Below are 22,165 nucleotides of genomic sequence, written 5' to 3'. Positions count from 1 at the left end.
AAATCTGGAGACTGGATTCACTATTACCTAGCATCCACTGTTACTGCTAAAATTCCAACTGCTATCTGATTCTTGTTCTGTTGTCATTGAATTTTTTTTCTTCTCTCTGTGCATTTTTATTGTCTTTATTTTTTGTGTTACAGAATTATACAGCATTATGTTTAGGTGTGTGTGCATGTGTGCATTTTCTTTTATCTCATGATTTTGGTTTCTGCCTCAGTTCTGGAAGATTTCCTACACTTTTCTTCCAAATGACTTTTCATTTCTGTGTGTGTGTGTGTGTGTGTGTGTGCGTGCGTACGCATTGGGGAGAGGGTAAGATCATATATGTATATTTGATTTCCAAGTCTTTTTTTGTTTTCAGAATGTAACATTTTCAGGGTATCTGTTGTATTTCATGAACATAACATCTCTAATCTCTCTAATTACACTTGTGATTTCTTAAGTTTTTCTTTGTTTTCGTTTTTTTTTTAAGTTTTAGTCTGTTGTTCCAGTGATCCATTTTCCTGCGTGCTTCTATTAGTCATTCTCTTTTAGGCTGTAGGATTTCCAACAATTTCTGGTGATCTTTGGTCATCTGCTTACATTTAAGAAAAAAACAACAGGAAGGCTGAGTCAGAGTTCTGGGTACTTGGAGACGTCTCAGGGAAGGAAAGCTCTCACTACAGAGTGAATGGCTAAGGGGCCATTACGTAGGTGATCTACCCAATCTCAGATGGAAGACTGTACTCCAGAGTGCTGATTCCCACATTACTGCTTTTGCGCTTTGTATTTCTTTTATTTTTTTTAATTTTTTATTTTTTATAAACATGTATTTTTATCCCCAGGGGTACAGGTCTGTGAATCCCCAGGTTTACACACTTCACAGCACTCACCAAAGCACATATCCTCCCCAATGTCCATAACCCCACCCCCCTTCTACCCCCCCTTCTTCCAACCCCCCTCCCCCCAGCAACCCTCAGTTTGTTTTGTGAGATTAAGAGTCACTTATGGTTTGTCTCCCTCCCAATCCCATCTTGTTTTGTTGATTCTTCTCCTACCCACTTAAGCCCCCATGTTGCATCACCACTTCCTCATATCAGGGAGATCATATGATAGTTGTCTTTCTCTGCTTGACTTATTTCGCTAAGCATGATACGTTCTAGTTCCATCCATGTTGTTGCAAATGGCAAGATTTCATTTCTTTTGATGGCTGCATAGTATTCCATTGTGTATATATACCACATCTTCTTTATCCATTCATCTGTTGATGGACATCTAGGTTCTTTCCATAGTTTGGCTATTGTGGACATTGCTGCTATAAACATTCGGGTGCACGTGCCCCTTTGGATCACTACGTTTGTATCTTTAGGGTAAATACCCAGTAGACCCCGGGGGGAGGGGCCGGCTCCCAGTAAGTGGCGGCGCTTTGTATTTCTTTTGATAAAAAGTTTGTGCTTGCATGTTTTATTTTCAGACCTTCAGTTTTCTTCAGGTTTTCACTTCTAAATCTCACTCATATCTTTGTCTACCTGCCATCTTTGAGTTTGGTCATCTCTAGGATGATTCATTGTCTTCCTGCCTCTGCACAAAATCAAGGCTAAACTACATGATCAGGGCACCTGGGTGGCTCAGTGGGTTGGGCCTCTGCCTTTGGCTCAGGTCATGATCTCAGGGTTCTGGGATCGAGTCCCACATTGGGCTCTCTGCTCTGCAGGGAGCCTGCTTCCTCCTCTCTCTGCCTGCCTCTCTGCCTACTTGTGATTTCTCTCTGTCAAATAAATAAATAAAATATTTTTTAAAAAAAGATTAAACTACATGATCAGTTAACACTCTTACATCAGAATTTTACATTCTAGAAAACTACTGTAGGCCTGTATCTTTAGAAAGTATTTATTATCATGTTAAGTCTCCAGAGCAAGGGACAACAAATGTACTTGAAAGCTCATTCAGCCATCTTGAACTTTGTTTGTTTATTCTACCAACAAGTTGATGATACACAGCTCTTCAGTGTGATACTTTGGTGTATAAGCCTGTATAGCACTTTGTTGTATAAGCCTATATAAGCCTATGAAACCTGTACAACACTTATTTTAGAGACCTGTTATAGAATTTTACATCTAAAAATCTATTCCAAAAAATAGTATCAGAAATTGAAAAATAATTTTCCTCACAGCTGCCTTAACTTAGGAATAGAGGAAAATTCAACATTATAGTAATTGTACTATAGTACATTTTGTGACATATTTCTGGGTGGGGAAAAATAGCTTAAATATAAATGTAGACCTCCCCTCATTTTAGTTAAAAATGTATTGGAAAAGAGGTAGAAAGAAAGGAACAAACATGTTACCTAAGAGTGTGTATCTTCATGTGGTACGATTATTTGTGGTTTCTTCTTGTTGTCTGTGTTTTCTTCCCCCCCCCCAAACAATATATACAAATATTATATAATAAGAATATGTAAAGAATAAATTTACATCAGAATTTTTTGTAAGAAAAATTGTTCATATTTCTGTCAAAATAGCATATGTTCAATGGAGAGTTTTCAGAATTGAAACTTGAAAGTGGTGGATAGTCACCCAGTATTTGGAATAACAGTAATATTGAAAGATTCTGTCTTGACCCTCGGTTTGTAGTCAGTATAATTTTTACTATTTTTCCTATAAACAGAGATAAGTTTATTCAACCTTCTCTCTTCCCTTTTGCTATTATCATGCAAGATTTACTTCATTTGAGTGAGATTTGCATTAAGATCTATAGCTTGCCAGACTTGGTTATGAGCAATGCCTTTGAACTTTTTTTTTTTTTTTTGGTAATTCATAAACTGATTAGAAAGAAAAGAAAGCCAGAATTTATCAAAGAGTAATATTCATCTGTTACAACGCTTATTTCACAAACTTAGAGTGAATTTATTTATAACCTTCAGAGGGTTAGCCCTGAGTTTTCAGCAGTGAACATTTCGGTGGCCTGACTGCACCGCCTGCATCAGTGGTTGTCAACTCTGGCTATGCATTCAAGTCACCTGGGAGCTTTTAAACCTCTGAGTCTCAGCTCCCAGGAATCAATTTTACTTGATCTAAGGAATGATGCATACTTTTAACTGTATCCCAGGCAAATATTAAATGTAGCTAGAATTTAGAATTTCTAGCCTAGGGGCATCTGGGTGGCTCAGTGGGTAGGTATCTGCCTTCAGCTCAGGTCATGATCCCAGGGTCCTGGGACTGAGCCCCGCGTCTGGCTCCCTGCTCATTGTGGAGCCTGCTTCTTTCTCTGCCTGCTCTGCAAGCTGCTCTCCCTGTTTGTGCTCTGTCTCTGTCTCTCTTTCTCTGACAAATAAATAAACAAAATCTTAGGGGGAAAAAAAAAAAGAATTTCTAGCCTAAAACATGTATCTTGATTTCTCTCTGAGGACATTGTTAGGATACTTTTTCATAATTTTTTAAACAATGAGCTGTGTTATTTATCGTAGCACTCTGAATTACTGCAAATTAGTCATGTTTCTTACAATACTCACTTTTGTGTGTGTGACATCAAGACAGTGCTGGCTTATTAAGTTTCCTAATTAAAAGAAGACAGCCACCAGCAGTTTCATTTCATATAGAACATCAGAATCAAAGAGAACATTTCATTAGAACAAATACACTCAATCAGAGTACAAAGGTCTTTCCCATGGTAATTAATTCTGAAAGAGGTTACTATTATTACTTTTCTGATAAGACAAAAACAAGAACAAAAACCTTGTCCAAAATATCCATACGGTTGATGTAGTTTACATAGCCCTTTTCATAATAATTTTCCCACACTAATACTAGTTAATAACCTAACAATAACTCTAGCCATGCAAGCCTTTCCATTCAATTTTATGCATCTTATTTTTGATAGTGAAATAATCATGATAGTGTCATCACAAATGTTAACATTTTCTCTAAATGCTTAATGTAATTGGATGTCCTAACTCCATGAATGTTTCTCTCCTTATCATTCTAGTGTGTCCCAATCATCTGACACACTTGACCCGTGTTCCTCTCTTCAGGCATTGTACCTCACAGTCAATACTTTAGCACACCCAGCATTGATCTACCATTCATTCAACTTAGGAAATTGTCACAGCTTCTGAAGGGGTAAATATGCACACATGAGGTATTTCCTTTTACAGTGAATGTGAGAATGAAGCTCTGGCTGACTGTACCATCACCAAGCGTTCCAAGAATCCATCCTGGTGTAACACCTGGCTGGAAAGTACTCCTTTTGAAACAGCCGCATATCTAAGATGTATATGATTTTATCGCTTTTGAGAAGACATCAAGCAAAATGATGTCAAATATACCAAGAGTGTAATTAAATAAAGCATGAGTGTTTTAGCAATACATCCTTCCTTTTAAATTCAATGAAGTTACATTTTCTAATTTTGCTTTTAGAGTGCCAACTGCCAGCTTCTAGCATTGGGTTGGTTAACAACCCAGTGTTGATTGTTGGTACTTGTTTTTAAGTACCAACAGGCCCTAATACAATTTTTGGAACCTGATGGATACATCTAATTAATGGCTTTTTTTTTCTTTCCAAGAGAAAGGGAGAGCACATGCACATGAGTGTGAGGGGAGGGGTAGAAAGAGAGGGAGAGAGAGAATTTTAAGCACATTCCACACACAGTACTGAGCCCAGTATGGGGCTTGGTCACAACGATCCTATGATTTGGATCCTGATCCATACACCCTGATCCAAAATGAAGCATCAGACACTCAACCACCTGGACCACCCAGGATCCCCCCGTACTTTTTTTTTTCCCCCAGTGTACTACTTTGAACTGCCCCATGAGACTATCAGTGCTGTGGCACAGTTAACTGCATGTAGTCAGTGTTTCATTGAGGATGAGTATACCTCATTGTTCAAAATGATAGCCATGGAGGAAGAAGCATTCGTGGTCCTGTTGATTCAGAGCTGGACATTTCCATTAAGACTGCCTGACAGGATATAACTGTAACATATTATGGATGAAATGTTGTTTTCCCAGCCAGACATTGGTCAAGTTCCCATTCTTATATCTATGAGCTGTGTGACTGTGGCATGTTATTTACCACTCTGAACCTCAGTAATCTTATAAATTGGAATTAATGATCCATACTTTGCAAGACGATTGAGTTAAATGAAGAGACATAACTCCATCACTCTCCTAGCACATCATAGAGATTCAACAAATACCTGCTCATTACTTTATTCACTCACTCATTAAGCTTATCTTTTACCCCAAATTTTGCTGGGCTCAGAGATATCTTCACTAACCATTATCACCAAAATGTGATTTTTATGGCAGAGTGGAATAACAAGGATTTACCGAGCACTTACTACACAACTCTGTGTCTGCCTTACCTCACTTAATTCCCTTAACCATTCTTTGGATTAGGTACTCTTATGAGCCTCTTTTTATACCTGAGGAACCTGATTGGCCAAGAGATAAAATAACTTGCCAAATGCCATACGTCTTCCCACGGAAGAGTTGAGATTTTTAACCCAGGAAGTCTTCATCTTTCATCTTCTCCCTTAATCATCATAGTAGGAATCACAATCCATGGAGATGAAAGGTGGTTAGCGATGTCCGTAGAATACCAGCTCGGCAATGCTAATGAGTATGAGGCTGCGAGCAGCAAAAGATGGGGGTAACATTGCATGACATACTATATGTGGGAGATGACTGATTGAAGAAGGCTAATCAGGTTGGGAGTTTAGAATTCCATTCTTCCATTTTCTTCCTTCATTCTTTATATTGCTGTCTGTGAGCCTTTAAGTCTTCTTTTCTTTTCTTTTTTAAAGATTTATTTATTTTAGAGAGAGGTCGGGGGGAATAGCAGGAGAGGGAGAAATCCTCAAGCAGACTGCCCGCTGTGTGGGGAGCCCAACATGGGGCTGGTTCCTATAATCTTCAGATCATGACCTGAGCTAAAATCAAGAGTCACTCAACTGACTGAGCCACCCAGGTGCTCTGAATTCTACTTTTCATAGAACAGTTCACAGAGCCAAAACACCATTCTGCCTTGTGCCCTCAGCCACACAGACAGACACAGTCTCTCTCTTTCTTTCTTTCTCTCTCTCTGTCACTGTCTCTCTCTCTCTCTCTCACACACACACACAGTTATTCTGGAAAGTGTCAGTCCATGTAATGGATTTGAAATCCTGATGTGACAATACTCTTTTTTTTTTTTTAAAGATTTTTTTTTTTAATTTATTTGACAGAGAGAAAGATCACAAGTAGGCGGAGAGTCAGGCAGAGAGAGAGGAGGAAGCAGGCTCCCGCTGAGCAAAGAGCCCGATGTGGGGCTCGATCCCAGGACACTGAGATCATGACCTGAGCCGAAGGCAGCGGCTTAATCCACTGAGCCACCCAGGCGCCCCGATACTCTTGTCTATCAGTCCTGGACGCCCTGCTATAATCATCCACCCTCTCTCTTGCTCGTATTCTGTAAAATGACAAGGACAGAGACACCCATATTAACAAGTGACTGATGGCTGAGTCTGCTCACACTCATGCTGCAGTAAAAACAGATAACTTTTAAGTAAAATAATCAGGGCTTACTAAAACCAACGTAATTTGAGTCCAACCAACTAAAATATACATCTCTCTAATCTTGTGAAATCAACATTTCCTTAATGCTATGAAGCGAGTCCCTTAGGAAGTGATTTATATTAGAGTGGTAAGATAATTTGTTTTCTGTGAGCTTCATCGTTCAGCTTGCTGCAGTGTTCATTTTATTTCTTAAAACGGTTACGGTCAAATGAGTACGCAGTGATTTTGATTTCATTCTACGATACTTGATAATCTCCAATAATTTTTCATAGTTTTTTCAAATAGCATTTCATATTAAGATGGCATTAAAAAAAAAAAAAACAACTTCATAGTAATATTACCAGCCTATTTCAGAATCACAGAAATAAGGGATTTACACTGAAAGAACAGATTGTTTTCCAGGAGCGACAGCCTCACAGTCACTGTACATCTTTTCAGTTGTTAGTTAAACCCATTATGTAAGTCCTTTGGGCTCAATTTTCCAATTATTTTCAGAACCTGACACTGTTGAGTAGTTGCTGCCACAAGCCTTGTCCAGTGTTTCAGTCTCTGAGTAGATCAGCATCATGACTTCCTTCCTCTGATGCTTGCCTCCTTATGGTCTGTTTTCCATACAGCAGCTACAGGAAGCCTTCATATGAGGGGAATGAAATATCATCATTTCTCTACTCAGTCCCCTCCTGATTTCCCACTTCATGTAAAATGTAAACTCCTTACTGGAGCCATCAGAGGCCTTACGAGGTCTGGACCTGCTCCAGCTCTAGACCATTTGCTAATGCTTCCTTTGACTCACAGAGCATCAGCCATGCCAGTCCTCTTTTGTTCTTTGTTCATGATAAGTTTGCTCTCATCTCAAGGCCTGCCACTGAGAGAAACCAGAGTCATACAAGCTTCACTTTGTGTCTCCTAATCTTGACTTAAGAGGTATTACTGGAAATTATAAGATTTATTTTTTTCCTCTTTCCATTTCCAGAGGACACAGACTTAGTCTTGTTGGTGCATACGGGCCAGAATCAAGAATAGTACTTAGCATGTGGTAGGTGTGCAGAGAGTATTTTTAGGGTCCCTGAAAGGATAGATGAATAGATGAAATGATACTGACAGACATATCTCTGGAGAATCTACTCTCCATTACTCCTTTGCTTTCCATGATGTCATTCATTGCTGTGATTTTTCCCACTGGTTAGGAATCAGTGTTCCGTTATTTTTCTTAGTGAAGACCTAATCTAATTGTGTTACACTTTTTCATGTAAGTCATATTGACAAACCTTTTATGGAGCATTTAAAGACCTAATAGCTATGACTCTTCTTAAATAGTACGAGAATCCCTTTATAACATTATTCCTATGGGAAGTCCTCCGGAACATCATCCATTTAGATGCTTCCTACTTCCTATTATTATTATTGCACTTTAGTTATAATACTGTTGTACTCAGTTCACTAGATGATAATAATGGCTATTTATTTTTTCGTATTACCTAATATATACTGTCTACTTGAAGATGTATGGATGATTGACGATTGGGTGAATGTATGAAACAATAGATGTGGATAGAATAAACACTGGCATGCTGACAGTGGAAAGCATTTATCTTCAAGATCTGCTGGTTATGGGGTTGACTGAATACAGCTCCGACCATACCCTCAGTGTGACTGTCTAGCATCAGGACTTTTGAACAATGCGAGTGTTGGGAGAAATAGGCAGTATAGGAACTGCGAAGAATGATTAAGTCTGGATCTTCATTATCACCACGTTCTAACCACTGAGTAAACCATATATGGACCATTAGGTTTGTTCTTCATAGGAAACTTTGGTGGAATAATAATTTTAAAATCATGGAATTTATTAGCAGTCAGATCAAGTACTAACTCCATCAGTCAGCAGAAAGGTACACCATCTGTGCCTTAGGTTCCTGATTTATGAAATGGAGATATCAATATTATGGTTTGATTTTTTATAATATAAATAAGATTATTTGAATTAAGAGTTTTTGTGAGATGCAAATAAAACAATGTATGTTGGAAATATTCATATATTAATTCACATTAATTAACACAAAAAATTAATTTGGGTTTGCTGAAATCATCATTAGTTCTCTTTTCACTATATCAGGCTCCCTGCTTCAACATATTAAATGACTTTTTTCAGCTTTGAGAATCTTGGGTTTTTTTTTAAATTTAACAACTTTATTGAGATATAATTCACATACCATACGATTCACCAATTTTAAGTGTACAGCTCAGTGGTTTTTAGTATATATAAATTATAAAGAATAAAAATAACCTTAAACCATTAATATTATTATTTAATCATCAGCCCCAACTACTTTGGCAATCCTGGAACACACTATCATTAGCAATGTATGGGATGGTCACACTGTTGGAAGTCAGTAGAGGCCAACTAATAAGATCACTCACACATATTTAAAATTGCCTTAACAGTTACCTCATCAATTTCCAGATGCTCCAGCAGTTATATTAAAATGTAGCAAAGTAATGAAATGGCATTAAAATAAAGAAGAATTGACTGGAATAATTTGTCTATTAAAATTCCATTCTGAGAGCTGCTCTGAGGTTTATGTTACAATCATAGGAGCCTGCTATCTTCATTGGTTCCCTTGAGTTTTGAACTGATACTGGTTTGCAAACAAAATTTGCAAGAGTTAATGGATTCCCACTTGACTCAAGTTTTGATCATAAATTATATTACTGATGATTGGAAGAGGGTGTAAATTAAATTTTTAAATTGTTTATTGGCATACTCACGTTAATTACATGGTTTCCTATCCACCTAAGCTTTGAAGTGGAAGATATGACCTAGTTGTAGGTCCAAATTATATGATTAGTTTTGTAGATTCCCAATTACTGGAATTGTGAATTTAAAGAAAGATCAAAGAAAAAAAATGTATATTTCTTCAATACCTTATATGTACAAATCACATAGATTATTTTTTATTTAATCCTTGAAACAGATTTTATTATTCCAGATTTTCATATCAGCCAGAGTGGCCCCTTTAAAACTTAAATTAAATTACATGAGACTTCTACTTAAAACCCTTCAATATTTTTGTAGGTCCAAATAAAAGCCATAATCTGCATTATGGCACACTGTGTAAGCATCATCTGGCCCCTTACTACCACTTGTTGTCCCTCCCCTTTAACCCTACCCTCACCCTCCATCCAGCGGCACTTGTTCCTTGATGTTAAGTATGCTCTCACTCACCACAGAGCCTTTGCACTTGTTCCCTTCTCTGCCAGTAAATAAATGAAGATAAATAAAGACAACATATTGCATGTTAGAAACGGGTATGTGCTAAAGAGTAAAGCAAAGCAGAAAAATGATATTTTATGCTCAGTCAGCAGAATTTAATTAAGGATCAGACATAAGGTAAAAGAGAAAATGAGGAGTCAGGATCTTGGCCTCTGTAGCTGGAAGAATGGAGTAGCTATTTATTAAAGTGGTAATTATTTTTTTATTTTATTATCCATTGGCTTGGGGAAACATTCTTGGGAATACAGATTTTTTTTTTCTTTTTGATGACTTTCAGATCCCTCTTCAGTTGTGCCCCTAACACATACTGACACACTTTGTTCCAAAAATTTTACTAATTTATATTGGTACAGAAAGCAAATGACTATTATCAGTTTCCCTAGTGTCTTGTCAGCAATGGATATTTTTAATTAAAAATGAAAGATGTAAAAAACTATGTACTAGCATAAAATAGTACTTTTTAAATTTTAAATTCTTGGGCATGGAGACCATTAAACCACATAAAAATAAGTAAGTTTTTACTAAATTTATCTCATCTTTATTTCTTTTTTGTTGACAATTTTTATCTTTATTAGGATACTAATATTTGTCTCCATCATCATTAACTGAAGGAGGATAGAAAGCTATGTTTATAATTAGAGATTACCCTTTTTTATTCAATAAATATGTTATAATTTTTATGTAACCCAAATTTTTTTTTTAACTTGTGAATATTTTATGACTTCAAAGTTTCCTAAATCATTGTTTTTCCAACACTACAAGAGACAGTATTACATAGTGGCTAGAAATGTAAGGTTTAGGGCCAGATTTCCTGGGCTCTTCTTCTGCCACATACCAGATGTGAGACCCTAGGTAACTGCCTACATTTCCTCACTGGTAACAAAAGCTAGTAACAATACTTGTTACTAGGATTTAGTCAAATGATATGTGGAAATAATATGGCACCCTTCCCAGTGCTTAGACCAGAAACATTGAAATTATTGTTGATTTTTCTCTTTTAGATGCCATAGCAAATAGAATTCTGTTAGTTTTTCTTTTAAAAAAAACCACATCCTCAGTTTGACCATTTCTTAGTCTTAATACCACCTTGACCCAAAGCACATCCTCTCTACCTGATTATTGCAATAACTCTTACCTGGCTTCTTTGCCTCTGGCCTTGGCCCCTTCAGCATATTTTCATGTCAGCTGACAGAATGATTTTGATCAAATCTGCTCAAATTTACTCTGCTCAGATTCATCCAATGGCACTCTTTAACTCAGATGAAAACCAAAATCGTTATGATGGTCCCATGCCCTCCCTCATATGCTCTTACTTCCTCCATTACCACTTTAACATGATACCTTGTCACCTTCACTTTTGTTCATTCCTTACCTGTCACACTAATCTGTTTGTCTGTGAACAGATGAGAAAGGCATGCTCCCACCTCAGGGCCTTTGCACTTGCTGTACCCTTTGCCTGTGATGCTCTCCTACAGAGGTTCACTTACCATTTTGGCATCTTTGCTCCAGGTTACCTCGAGAACGCCATCCTTAGCCACCTCATTTAAAATTGCAAATTGCTGCCCTCCCTATTATCTCCTTGCCCTCTTTTTTTTTTTAATTGACCATATCATCATTTAATAGATAGGGGTTATATTTGTTCTTTTCTTAACTTTATTACTTTCAACTTCATGAGGGTAAGGATTTTTGTTCATTGTGATTCCTACTCCCTTCAAAGTAGAACAGTCTCTCGTACACTGTAGATCTAGCTCAATATATTGATTTAATGAATGAAGAATACCTAATACATCTAGCAATTAAATAATTAATTAGCAATCCATGTGAAAAAGAATACAAGTCATTAGTTACAGGAATATTGTGTATAAAGTTAGTGTAAGAAAAAAATCCAGTGTTTAACAAAAGAATACGAACATTTAAGACATTTTTATATTCAAGAATAGTGTATGTTAAGTCAGTAAGAGTAGAGGTTTCTTGTTTCTAACATAGGAACACCATAGGGACATTGTAAAAGACAAGATAGGAAAGGAAAATTTACATTACAATGACAGGAGTTTGCAATCTTGCTAATCTTGCTAATAGTAAAAGGAAAAAAGAGTACTATTATTATATATGGAAGAATCCTTCCCTATACTTTCAAGAAAAACAAGAAGAAAGGGAAACATACTTACATTCCTAGCAATAAAAGGAAATTTTAAAAATTATGTCACTATGATCCAGATTTTTTGAAATAACAAGTCTTTTTTCTTTTTCTTTTTAAGTTAACTCCTATGATATACAAGTTGTTATAGACTCTGTAGTAAATTGAACACACATGAAAAAGAGATTGAACATAGTCCTGGGATAATTTTGTCTAAATTCAAAAAAATAAAAAGAATCACAAAAAGAAAGAAAGGAAGGAAAGGAAGAAGAGAAAGATAAAGAAAAGGAGGGAAAACCAAATGTGATGGAATTCAGGACAGAAAATGATTCATTCTATTTGGAACTTTGGGGCAGGAAGGAGGAGACGATCTGAGAAGCTTTCATGAAGTTGGTAGCATTTGGCAAGACTTTCAAAACTGAGCTTTCTTCCAACAAGATGATGATGTAAGGATGTTCCTGTTCCAGGAATATTTGTGTTATAGGAATTAAAGAGAAAGAAGAGAAAACTAAATTGAATTAAAATTAAGCAAAACAAAATATAAAAATTTCTGCCCAGAAAATGTAATTGTGAATGGAATAAAGTTTAAATGAGTGGAAAACTTCTATACATTGTATTTCTTGTATTCTGTGGTAAATGAGATGTATTAACATAAATTGCATTTTCTCTTGTAAACATTAAGTTAGTAATCACACAGTTGTTAGAGCATAGAGGAAGACCCTTTGAGATGTCTTCAAAAACCTCTTTACAGATGAGAAGAGAGACTGCCAGGGAGAGAACTGATGTAGGACAGGGCAGATGTAGGCTGAGGAACCACAGTACTGTGACCTGCAGGGTGGTTTGTGCTCCCAGCTTTCGCTGCCCATTTACCTACTGCCATTTAATCACAAAGGTCTCTTCCTATGTCTCCAATATCAAAAGAAAGAGAAGGATGGGGAGAGAGAGAAAGAGGGAGGGAAAGATAAGGAGACAAGGAGAAAGGTAAGGAAAGGGACAGAAGATGAAAGGAAAAAAACCTATTGGCCTCAAAAAAAAGTGAAACCTTTATGCCTTACAAACCAGCAAGCTGAACATGATGGGGTTTAGATAACTGATCCAAAAAATTAACTCCAAAATTTCCGTTTCTTTTTCACTCATCTGACACCCATTCAGAACAAGTCCAGGTTTTACACTTTTTTTCCTTGCATCTAGACCATTCTTCCTCCAGTTACCCGTGTGACTTACTGCTTCATTTTCCTGCATCTTTGCTCAAATGTGACTACGATTCTCTGTACTAAAAGAGCACCCTTGTTCACACCTGTGACACCTCTGTCCTTCTTTTCTGCCCTCTACTTTCTAGTGCACTCACCACAAAACATACTTACTATTCCCTTAATTTGTGTTGTTTATTGTTTTTCTCCTTGGACTTGAACGCTCTCTGAAGGCAGGATTCTGTTCGCTGCTACATTTCCAACTCTTAAAACTATGTCTGACATATCATGAGTGTTTAATAAATAATTGTTAAATGAATAAAATTCAATCTTCTTAAACCTAGGGAAAACATAATAGTATATTTACAAATATCAGCTTTGGAATCAGATCTGGATGTGTTTGAGTTCTAGATGCACTCTTTAATAAATTAGTGACTTTGGCATAATACTTAATCTCCATCTGCTTTATTTACTGTTTAATGTAGGTCAAAACCATACCCACATTTGTACAGATGTTATAGGGAGTAAAGGAAATAATACCTGTAAAGTTTCTGGCTCTTAGAATATACTCAACTACTGTTAACCATCCATCAGTGCTAGCTATTTTTAGTAGTTCTGGTTTTAATCCTAAGTGCTTAGAGCATTTAAACATAATTGGCAATTAAGAACATACTACGACATAATATTACCTTGTCCAGTCTTAATTCATACCACTACTCAGATTCTGATAGTCTAGGTGTACACGGCATAATATATGCTATAAGATTCCTAATAAGGAAATTAGTGCATATATTTTAAACAATTTTCTATTCTAATACTACATCAAATGATGGAAATCTTTAAAGCATTATACATAGTTGTCTATGTCAGAATTTATGTTTGATAGGTGTTAACAGATGGAATAAAATAGCTCTCCAAAACATTTTCATTTATTTGAAAAGGCTAAATATATTCAATTTTGTCTGTGTTTGAGCTCAAAGAGGTACTTCTATCACACGGAATACAAATTGCGTGAAGCACGTCAGGAGTCTTTGGTTGGACTGACAGTCCCATAGAGGTTTCTTGTTTTGTACTGTTGCATTGATTATAGCTTGTTTATTGTTCATATATATTCTTACAAGGCCCTACGCTTTTTATAATTCTAGTGGTAATTAGTTTTCAGTATTCTCTTCTCATTTGCAGCTGTAGTTTCATTTCGATCTTATATTTTTAAAAAGTTTTTTCTTGTAACGTTTGTGAGAATTGCTTCTATGATTTCTCAGACTTCTGTCACACTTCAGTTAAATTCACATTTAGAAAACACTACAACTTTGAAGAAAACAAATTCTCGAAATTAATACAGTTTTTAATTAAGCAAATAAATGCTTGGGAATCTATTGAGTTTTTAGAAATATCTTTACCTGGGGTACCTGGGTGGTTCAGTAGATTGAGCATGTCTGCCTTTGGCTCAAGTCATGATCTCAGGGTCCTGGGATGGAGCCCCAGGTAGGGCTCCGTGCTTGGCAGGGAGCCTGCTTCTCCTTTTCCCTCTGCCACTCCTCCTGTTTGTGCTCTCTCACTCGCTCACTCCTCCTCTCACTCTGAAGTAAACAAATAAAATCTTTAAAAAAATATCTTTATCTTCATGTTCAAAAGAGATGATGAGTTTGCATGGTTCTAATTTTATTTTCAAAAAGTTTAAGTCCACTAAGCAGCAGAGATGCATTTAATTTTTATGAAAGTTACTGTAGTTTCATTATTAATCCACTACAGGGAAGATTTGCCCTTTTTTTCTCTTTTTTTTTTTTTTTTTTTTTTGCTTACTTTTTGGATAGATGGGTCATAAGAAAGTTATACTTGGCTAAACCTTGGAAAAGCTTGAATAAAAGAGAGATTAGTACATTTAAAGAGAGAGAAAAGGAAGAAGGATAAAAGTGGATATAATTTTCTCTTTCTCTTTTCTAGCTCTAGGGAAAGATAAGGATTACATGGATGAATCAGAACATGCTAATTATGACCGATCTCGGCTAATCAAAGACTCTGTTCCCAAAGATAATTCTGAATCCAAGGCAAAATTGTCGAAGGTAATACAAACTAAACTATCAATAAGTTATGTGAAAGTAACATTTCTAAAACCTTCCAGTTCTTTTCAATATTAATGTATATTGTACAGGTTAATATGTATTTTTAAGGACTTAAAGGTGGAAAGTTGTATGTAGACATCATATTGCTTTATGTTATCAACATTTTTTTTAAAAAATTCTGAAACATAAAATTAACCTTTAGAGGGTTATTACCTTATTTTTTCATACTTTTGGAAAAACAGCATGATTTCACGAAAGCATGGAATTGACCCAGGTTTGAATTCTAGGTTCTATGCCTTACTATTTGTGATCATTTGAGCAGGTTAATTAAAGTTGCTGAGCATTGTTTTTCTCATCTGTAAAGTTGTATTATGTTGTCTGCTTGACAGAATTCTTTGATGAGTGCCTGAGAAAACCACGTGAAAGTATTTAGAGCATAGGAAAGACTGACTATATAGCAGGTTTTTATAACAACCTGGAAGCTGAGAACACCTCATTGAAACTCTAGTCCATCAGCAGATGGGTCACTGGGCTAGAGTTCAGATTTAAAAAACCCTGGCTGCAGCAATGCCTCCATCCCACAAACATAATGATTTTGTGGACTCTTCAAAGCTTCTGAGTTTGGTCATTCAATACCAAATACTATCCATTTTTGGTATGTTCCAAGGAAATATCTGGCTCAGTCTAAGCCCACTTTTTCTTCTTCCCCATTATTTTCTATTGATTTAAGTGGGAATGCCTTTGTAAGAGAAATTTGCAGTTTAACGTAGGGAATGACTTAGCTTTCACTGTCACTGCATGGCAAATAGTCTCATCTTTGAAAAAGTATTTCTCTAATATTTGATTGGTTTGGCCTGAATTAATTTTGCAAATCCCTTCATTAGTCACCACTAAAACATCAGAGAAAAAACACGATAAAATTTAAATATTACTCTCATAAATTAGACCAACATTAATAAATAGATGTAGAAATAAATGCTGGTGTCAGATTTCTTCATTCCTCTTTTGTTTTGTGTTAAATGGGGTCAGTGCTTTGTGCCAATAATTCTTAGATTATCTTTACAAGTCAGGGGTTCATCTGTTTACTTCATCTGCTTTCCTGTGTCTGTCAGATCAACATGGTGTTTAGAATGTTTCTGCGATCTGTAAACCATTATTCCAAGTCACCTGAGAGAAGGAGGAGTTATCAGAAATCCTGAGAAAAAACCCAGATGTTGTTCCTCAAGATCCCCATAGCACCAATAAGAAGACAAACATAGGATGATTTAAGTAATTAGAAAAGGCACTAAGATTGAATAAACTCTGTCTTATCTGCTTCCCTAGAGTTTACCACATGCACCAATGATGCCTGCCATGTCATTTCTACTCAAGAGTAGCCATTCCTCAGTCTCACTTAGACTGGGCTTGAACTGTAGAATATGAAAGTTAAGAAGAAATAGTTAAGTGGTACCTGGGTGGCATAGTCAGTTATGGAGCCTACTCTTTTTTTTTTTTTTAAGAGATTTTATTTATTTATTTGACAGAGAGAGATCACAAGCAGGCAGAGAGGCTGGCAGAGAGAGAGGAGGAAGCAGGCTCCCTGCTGAGCAGAGAGCCCATGCTCGATCACAGGACGCTGAGATCATGACCTGAGCCGAAGGCAGAGGCTTTAACCCATGAGCCACCCAGGCGCCCCTGGAGCCTACTCTTGATTTCAGCTCAGGTCATGATCTCAGGGTCGTGGGACCAAGCCCCAGATTAGGCTCTGCACTCACAGGGAGACTGAGTTTCTCTGCCCCTGCCCCTTCCCTTGCTTTTTCTCTCTCTGCTTTTCAACTAAATAAATAAATCTTAAAAAAAAAAAAAAAAAGAATAGTTAAACCTGCATGCATATTTTATTTTTAATGTTAAAATAAGAGAATGGTGTGTGATGATAACATACCACAGTTGTTCAATCCAAGAAATGCTAGTGTAATGTCTTATTGAATCTGCCCAAATACATACTTTTCTGCTATTGCACTTCTACTCAAAATGTGGGAAAAAAAAAAAAGTAATGCATCACCTGAATGTTTTTAGACTCATTCTTTTAGTTTCTATTAAAATATGTCTACTTTTGTCCTTTCATAAGTTAGAGCACAGCATAAATTCCATTTGAACAAGTGGTCTTGTGACAAAAAGAAAAAAGTGTTTAAAAGCCATTAACTGTTTACTTGCTTATGTACAAATGAAGGGCAAAATAATCTCCTTAGAATATGTTATTTGTGTACATTTGTCACAGGGAAGCTCAAAGAGCAGCAACCTATATTTCTACCATTTGGACTATGCCATTTGGTATTTGGATATACTTCCCCTTATAAATTTGTCAACCTTCCTCTTACTCCATCCCACCACTAAATAATATGGGTATTTATATACATATTAGTGTGTATATATTAGATTATATACATTTTAAGATAGACCTTATGAAATTGACAAGATTTCCTCATTTTTGTGCTATAGAACAGCAACTTTCATATTGTTTAATTAGCATGTATTAACATAGGTATAAATTTCATGGCTGAAGATCTTACCTCACACATTATTTGGTTGGGATAATTGTACTGGTTGCAACAGGTCTTATGCATAAGATGCAATGCATTTGATATTTTATATCTTTATACAAGTTACTCATTTGCAACAGAATTATTTTAGACATGACAGAACAAGTTTATAGAGTCAACAGGAAGGGAGCACAAATCCCAGGGAAAGTGACTGCTAATATAAACTACTATATTGTGAGTAATGATACGCCATATTCTGTACGGGATTACAGAAAAACAAACGGAGCTTTCCAACAAAATTTGCCATGAGCTATAAACTAGGTTCATAAGAAATAACTCCAAATCCTCCAAGGTGGTGTCTTACATATGAATTTATGAGGAAGTCTGTTGAGCTCATCTTATTGTCTGTAAAAACAAACAAGCAAGTCTAGAAATGTCTGGAGTGTTTGATTCATCAACTATTGTGCCAATGCTTCCTGAATGATCTTGGGTCAGCATGGTGAGTTTAAATTTTGATCTCATGTCCATTGCTTATGATAATTTAGTAAGCTAAGTGCATTTGCAAGGCACTATAGCTTGTTCTAAAATTAAGTTTCAGAACAATTAATTGTATCCTTATGATACTTTACTTTAGGTCGTGAATTACCTGAATGGCTCAGTGAGTTCAACATTTAACTTTTTTTTTTTTTAAGATTTTATTTATTTATTTGACAGTCAGAAATCACAAGTGGGCAGAGAGGCAGGCAGAGAGAGAGGAAGAAGCAGGCTCCCCGCTGAGCAGAGAGCCTGATGTGGGGCTCCATCTCAGGACCCTGGGATCATGACCTGAGGCAGAGGCTTAACCCACTGAGCCACCCAGGCACCCCTAAACATGTAACTCTTGATTTCAGCTCAGGTCCTGATCTCAGCGTCAGGCTCCATGCTAGGCATGGAGCCTACTTAAGATTCTCCCTCTCCTTCGTCCTCCCCCCGCCTCACTTTCACTCTCTTTCTCTCTAAAACAAAACAAAACAGAACAGAACAAATTGTGAGTACTTGGTATGTCATTTATACCAAAATACTTCAATATTTTAGGAAATAAAAATAGCTATGATATTGATATATCAACTATGATGAAGTAGTATTGATAAAGTAATAGTAAATAGTAGTAAATATTTTTTTATTTATTTGGAAGCTAGTATGTGCAAAACCTGGCCATTTGTAGAAAAGAGAAATATGGCACAGGTGGACAGATTTTGCTTTCCAGATATTAGGGTGCACTACAGGATGTGTGCCTATAAATGGAGAAAGCTAAGAGGCTCTAGAAATGAGAGATGACACTGACTATGGGATCAATCCTGATTTAGCTAGATTCAGGCTTTTTGGTAGGAGCCATATTTAAATAACTCAAAGACACTGTAGTAGATGGAAAATAGGCCAAGTCTTTCTTCCTCATATCCACTCTATTTTTAATGAGACATTACAGCGTCTCTCATCAAGAGATATAATCATTAGGATGGCCTTGGGCTTTGCTTTGGCTAGTAGAATGCTGCAGAAGTGCTAATGTGCCAACACTGAACCTTAGACTCAAAAGATTTTGCACTTGCATTCTTTGTCTTGGGACTCTGCCTCTAGCATGAATGAGCTTGTCTAAGGATGAGTCCTGTGGATCAGGGCCCCTTGAGCACAGTTGCCCCAACTGAAGCAGAGGTGTGAGAGAATTCAGTGACAAAGACCAGGAAACTCAGACCTGTAAGAGCCCTGCTGAGATCAGAATTACCCAGCTGGGCCCAGCCTACCCACAGAATCATGGTCTAAATGAAAACTGTTTGCTGATGATTTATTTCTCAGCAGTAGGTAATGGGTGCAGCCATAAATGTTAAAGGATAGCCTGTTGGCTGATACCAGTTGATTGTTAACATAAAGTGAATTCTTCCTCAATTACTGAGATTTGAAAAATTGTCCCTGGGTTTTCCTGAAGCATACTCATATTATCCATTTCACTCTACAGAGCCCAAGTATGTTTTAAATGTCATAACCTAAATAACATAGTATCAAGCCAGACTATCTAAAACATTTTGACATCGTTATCTTAGAAAAACAAAACAATACAAAACCTCTGTTTACAAAAGGGTTTTCTTTGTGATAGCATTAAATCAGGGTAGAATTCCAAGATTACCTTCAGTTGAACTATGGGTCTATAATTAGCAATCACAAATACCCACTAAAATTGGTGAAGAGCTATTTTTTAAAAGGGAAATTTGTTTCTTTTTTTACATTTTGACAAAAAGTCTCTGTCACACCTACGTGGACAAGAAATTTCAGGAAGCAAATTGTAATGTAAAAAAAGGAAAAGTTCTATAAATCCATAGATTGAGGCACCTGCTGACTGCAGGCAAATTTCTAGAATAGAGAGGGATTGTTTTTAAAACAGTTTGGGTAAGTATTGCCTTTTTCCCTCTCATTAATATTGAGAGACTTGTGAATTATAATTAAAGATAAGATCCTAGAGCCAGCTGGATGATCCTTGGAAGCAAAATCCCTCTCTGTCAAAGAGCCATGTCCTACACACTAGCTGAGGTCTCTAGATGTGGGTAATTTGCAGGGAACATCTATAGTTAGTTTAGGTGAGAAGGAACAAATCTGTGAAGCAGAACCATGGTTTCTGTAGTGGACATTAATGAAGAATTTCTTGCTACTCCTGTCCCTCAGGATGCCGAAAATCATTGCAGGTGTTACCAATAATGAATGAGTCTGGGAATATGAATCTATATTCCAAATTACAGTGACTTTTCCTCTTAAAGGATGCCGAGTATCAAAATAGACAGGAAAAGGTTATGGAGCAGGAAAATCTTGACATGAATATTTTAGTAGTTCATTAAATTTAGATTTCAAAGCCATTCAGTTTGACTGTGTTAACTGGTATTGGCAGATGATGTTCATCTTTAACTCAACTGGTAACAGAAATAATTTTCTGTCAAAGCTGGAGACACATCATGTGTTGGAGAAGGTGAGAGTGGCCTCTGCAGTCTCCTGCAATATGTACCTTTCACATGGACATCAGCAACTATTTCATGTACCTCAGTAGCTCTTTGCTTCCCGATAATCCACAGGGATCGTTAGCTTTCTGAACTTGTGTGTATTTTTTTTCTAGCAGTTGTGAGATAATGATGACTTAAACTGTAAGATAAATGACTAAACTCAGCCCTAAGGGGTTGCCTTAGTTGACAAGATTATATATGAAGTTAAATATTAATTATTTGCATTTATTGGGATAGTCAGTTTCTAAGGAAAATCCCAGTATTTATATAAGCTTAGGACCTGAAGTAATATTTTTATTTAATAATACCATTATGGGAAATGGTGTCCTAAATATTTAATTTTCATATATATTATGGAACATACAGCAAGTTATCTTGGCTTGTTCATCTTTTTGGCCAGCATCTTAGATTTATTATTACTTTTTTTTTTTTTTTTTGCCTTGTACAAGAAGACTTCTTTCCAGGCTGCTTAGTCTTGTCTGCAGAGTCTTCGTCTGATACAGAGGAAAGCATTATCCTCCCTGCAACCATACAAGGCATCTTTCCTTGTGTTTTTTAAGTACTTACTTTGACTGTCAGAAGTCTTCCCCAGTGAGTTCTGGGGACTTGTGCTACACTAGCTGAATGATAGTATAGATTTTACAGAAGATTTAGTAGAAGATTTTCTAGAAGCCTTACAGAAGGCTTCTGTACCTTGCTTAAACCTAAACTTGGTGTGTGTGTGTGTGTGTGGTGTGCGTTATGATAAAGGCGGCATTTCATATCTGTGATGACCTATTGGTCTTTCAAAAAATGTGCAAATGTTCTCACACTACTAGGTCATTAAGGGGTTAAACTATTTTTAATGCTGCTGCATATCTTATACCAAGATGAATTATTGAAGAGCTAAATAGTTAATAAACTCACAATGAATACCTAAATATAAAATAAGCATTTTTTTTCCTAATCACAGAATAGTAAAATGATCTTTCCAAATGGTCTTTTTAAAAGCACAATGAAATCGATCATGGAAGCCTTGATAGATTTGACTATTTACATACTAATCAGTGTCAAAGTTACAATAAAGTTAGAGTGAGGGATAAACTTTAAGATATGATAATGAGCTGACAGAGTAGAAAATACACAAGCCATGGGGCATCTGGGTGGCTCAGTGGGTTAAAGCCTCTGCCTTCCACTCAGGTCATGATCCCAGGGTCCTGGGATGAAGCCCTGCATTGGACTCTCTGCTCAGCAGGGGGCCTGCTTCCTCCTCTCTCTCTGCCTGCCTCTTTACCTACTCGTGATCTTTGTCTGTCAAATAAATAAATAAAATCTTAAAAAAAAATACACAAGCCAAGCAATAGTTCATATTCTTAATTTACAAAGATATAATTACATAATTAATGAATTCAAGAGTGAAAAAAATTGAAAAACAGTATATTTTAACA

The 22,165-nt window shown here is 36.4% G+C and overlaps 1 protein-coding gene across 2 annotated transcripts in view; it reads left to right on the top strand.

The window, feature by feature from the left end:
- ANO3 (anoctamin 3) overlaps nucleotides 1-22,165 on the top strand; it is a 412,105-nt gene that overhangs the window by 227,853 nt on the left and 162,087 nt on the right. For both annotated transcript variants that reach the window (XM_059406869.1, XM_059406879.1), the window contains one exon: nucleotides 15,081-15,199. In XM_059406869.1, coding sequence (XP_059262852.1) covers nucleotides 15,081-15,199 — 119 coding nt within the window. The remainder of the gene's footprint in view (nucleotides 1-15,080; nucleotides 15,200-22,165) is intronic.

The sequence above is a fragment of the Mustela nigripes genome, chromosome 1 (assembly GCF_022355385.1).
Source record: "Mustela nigripes isolate SB6536 chromosome 1, MUSNIG.SB6536, whole genome shotgun sequence".
In the NCBI taxonomy this organism is placed as follows: Eukaryota; Metazoa; Chordata; class Mammalia; order Carnivora; family Mustelidae; genus Mustela; species Mustela nigripes.
This window is presented reverse-complemented; position numbering and strand designations above follow the sequence as displayed.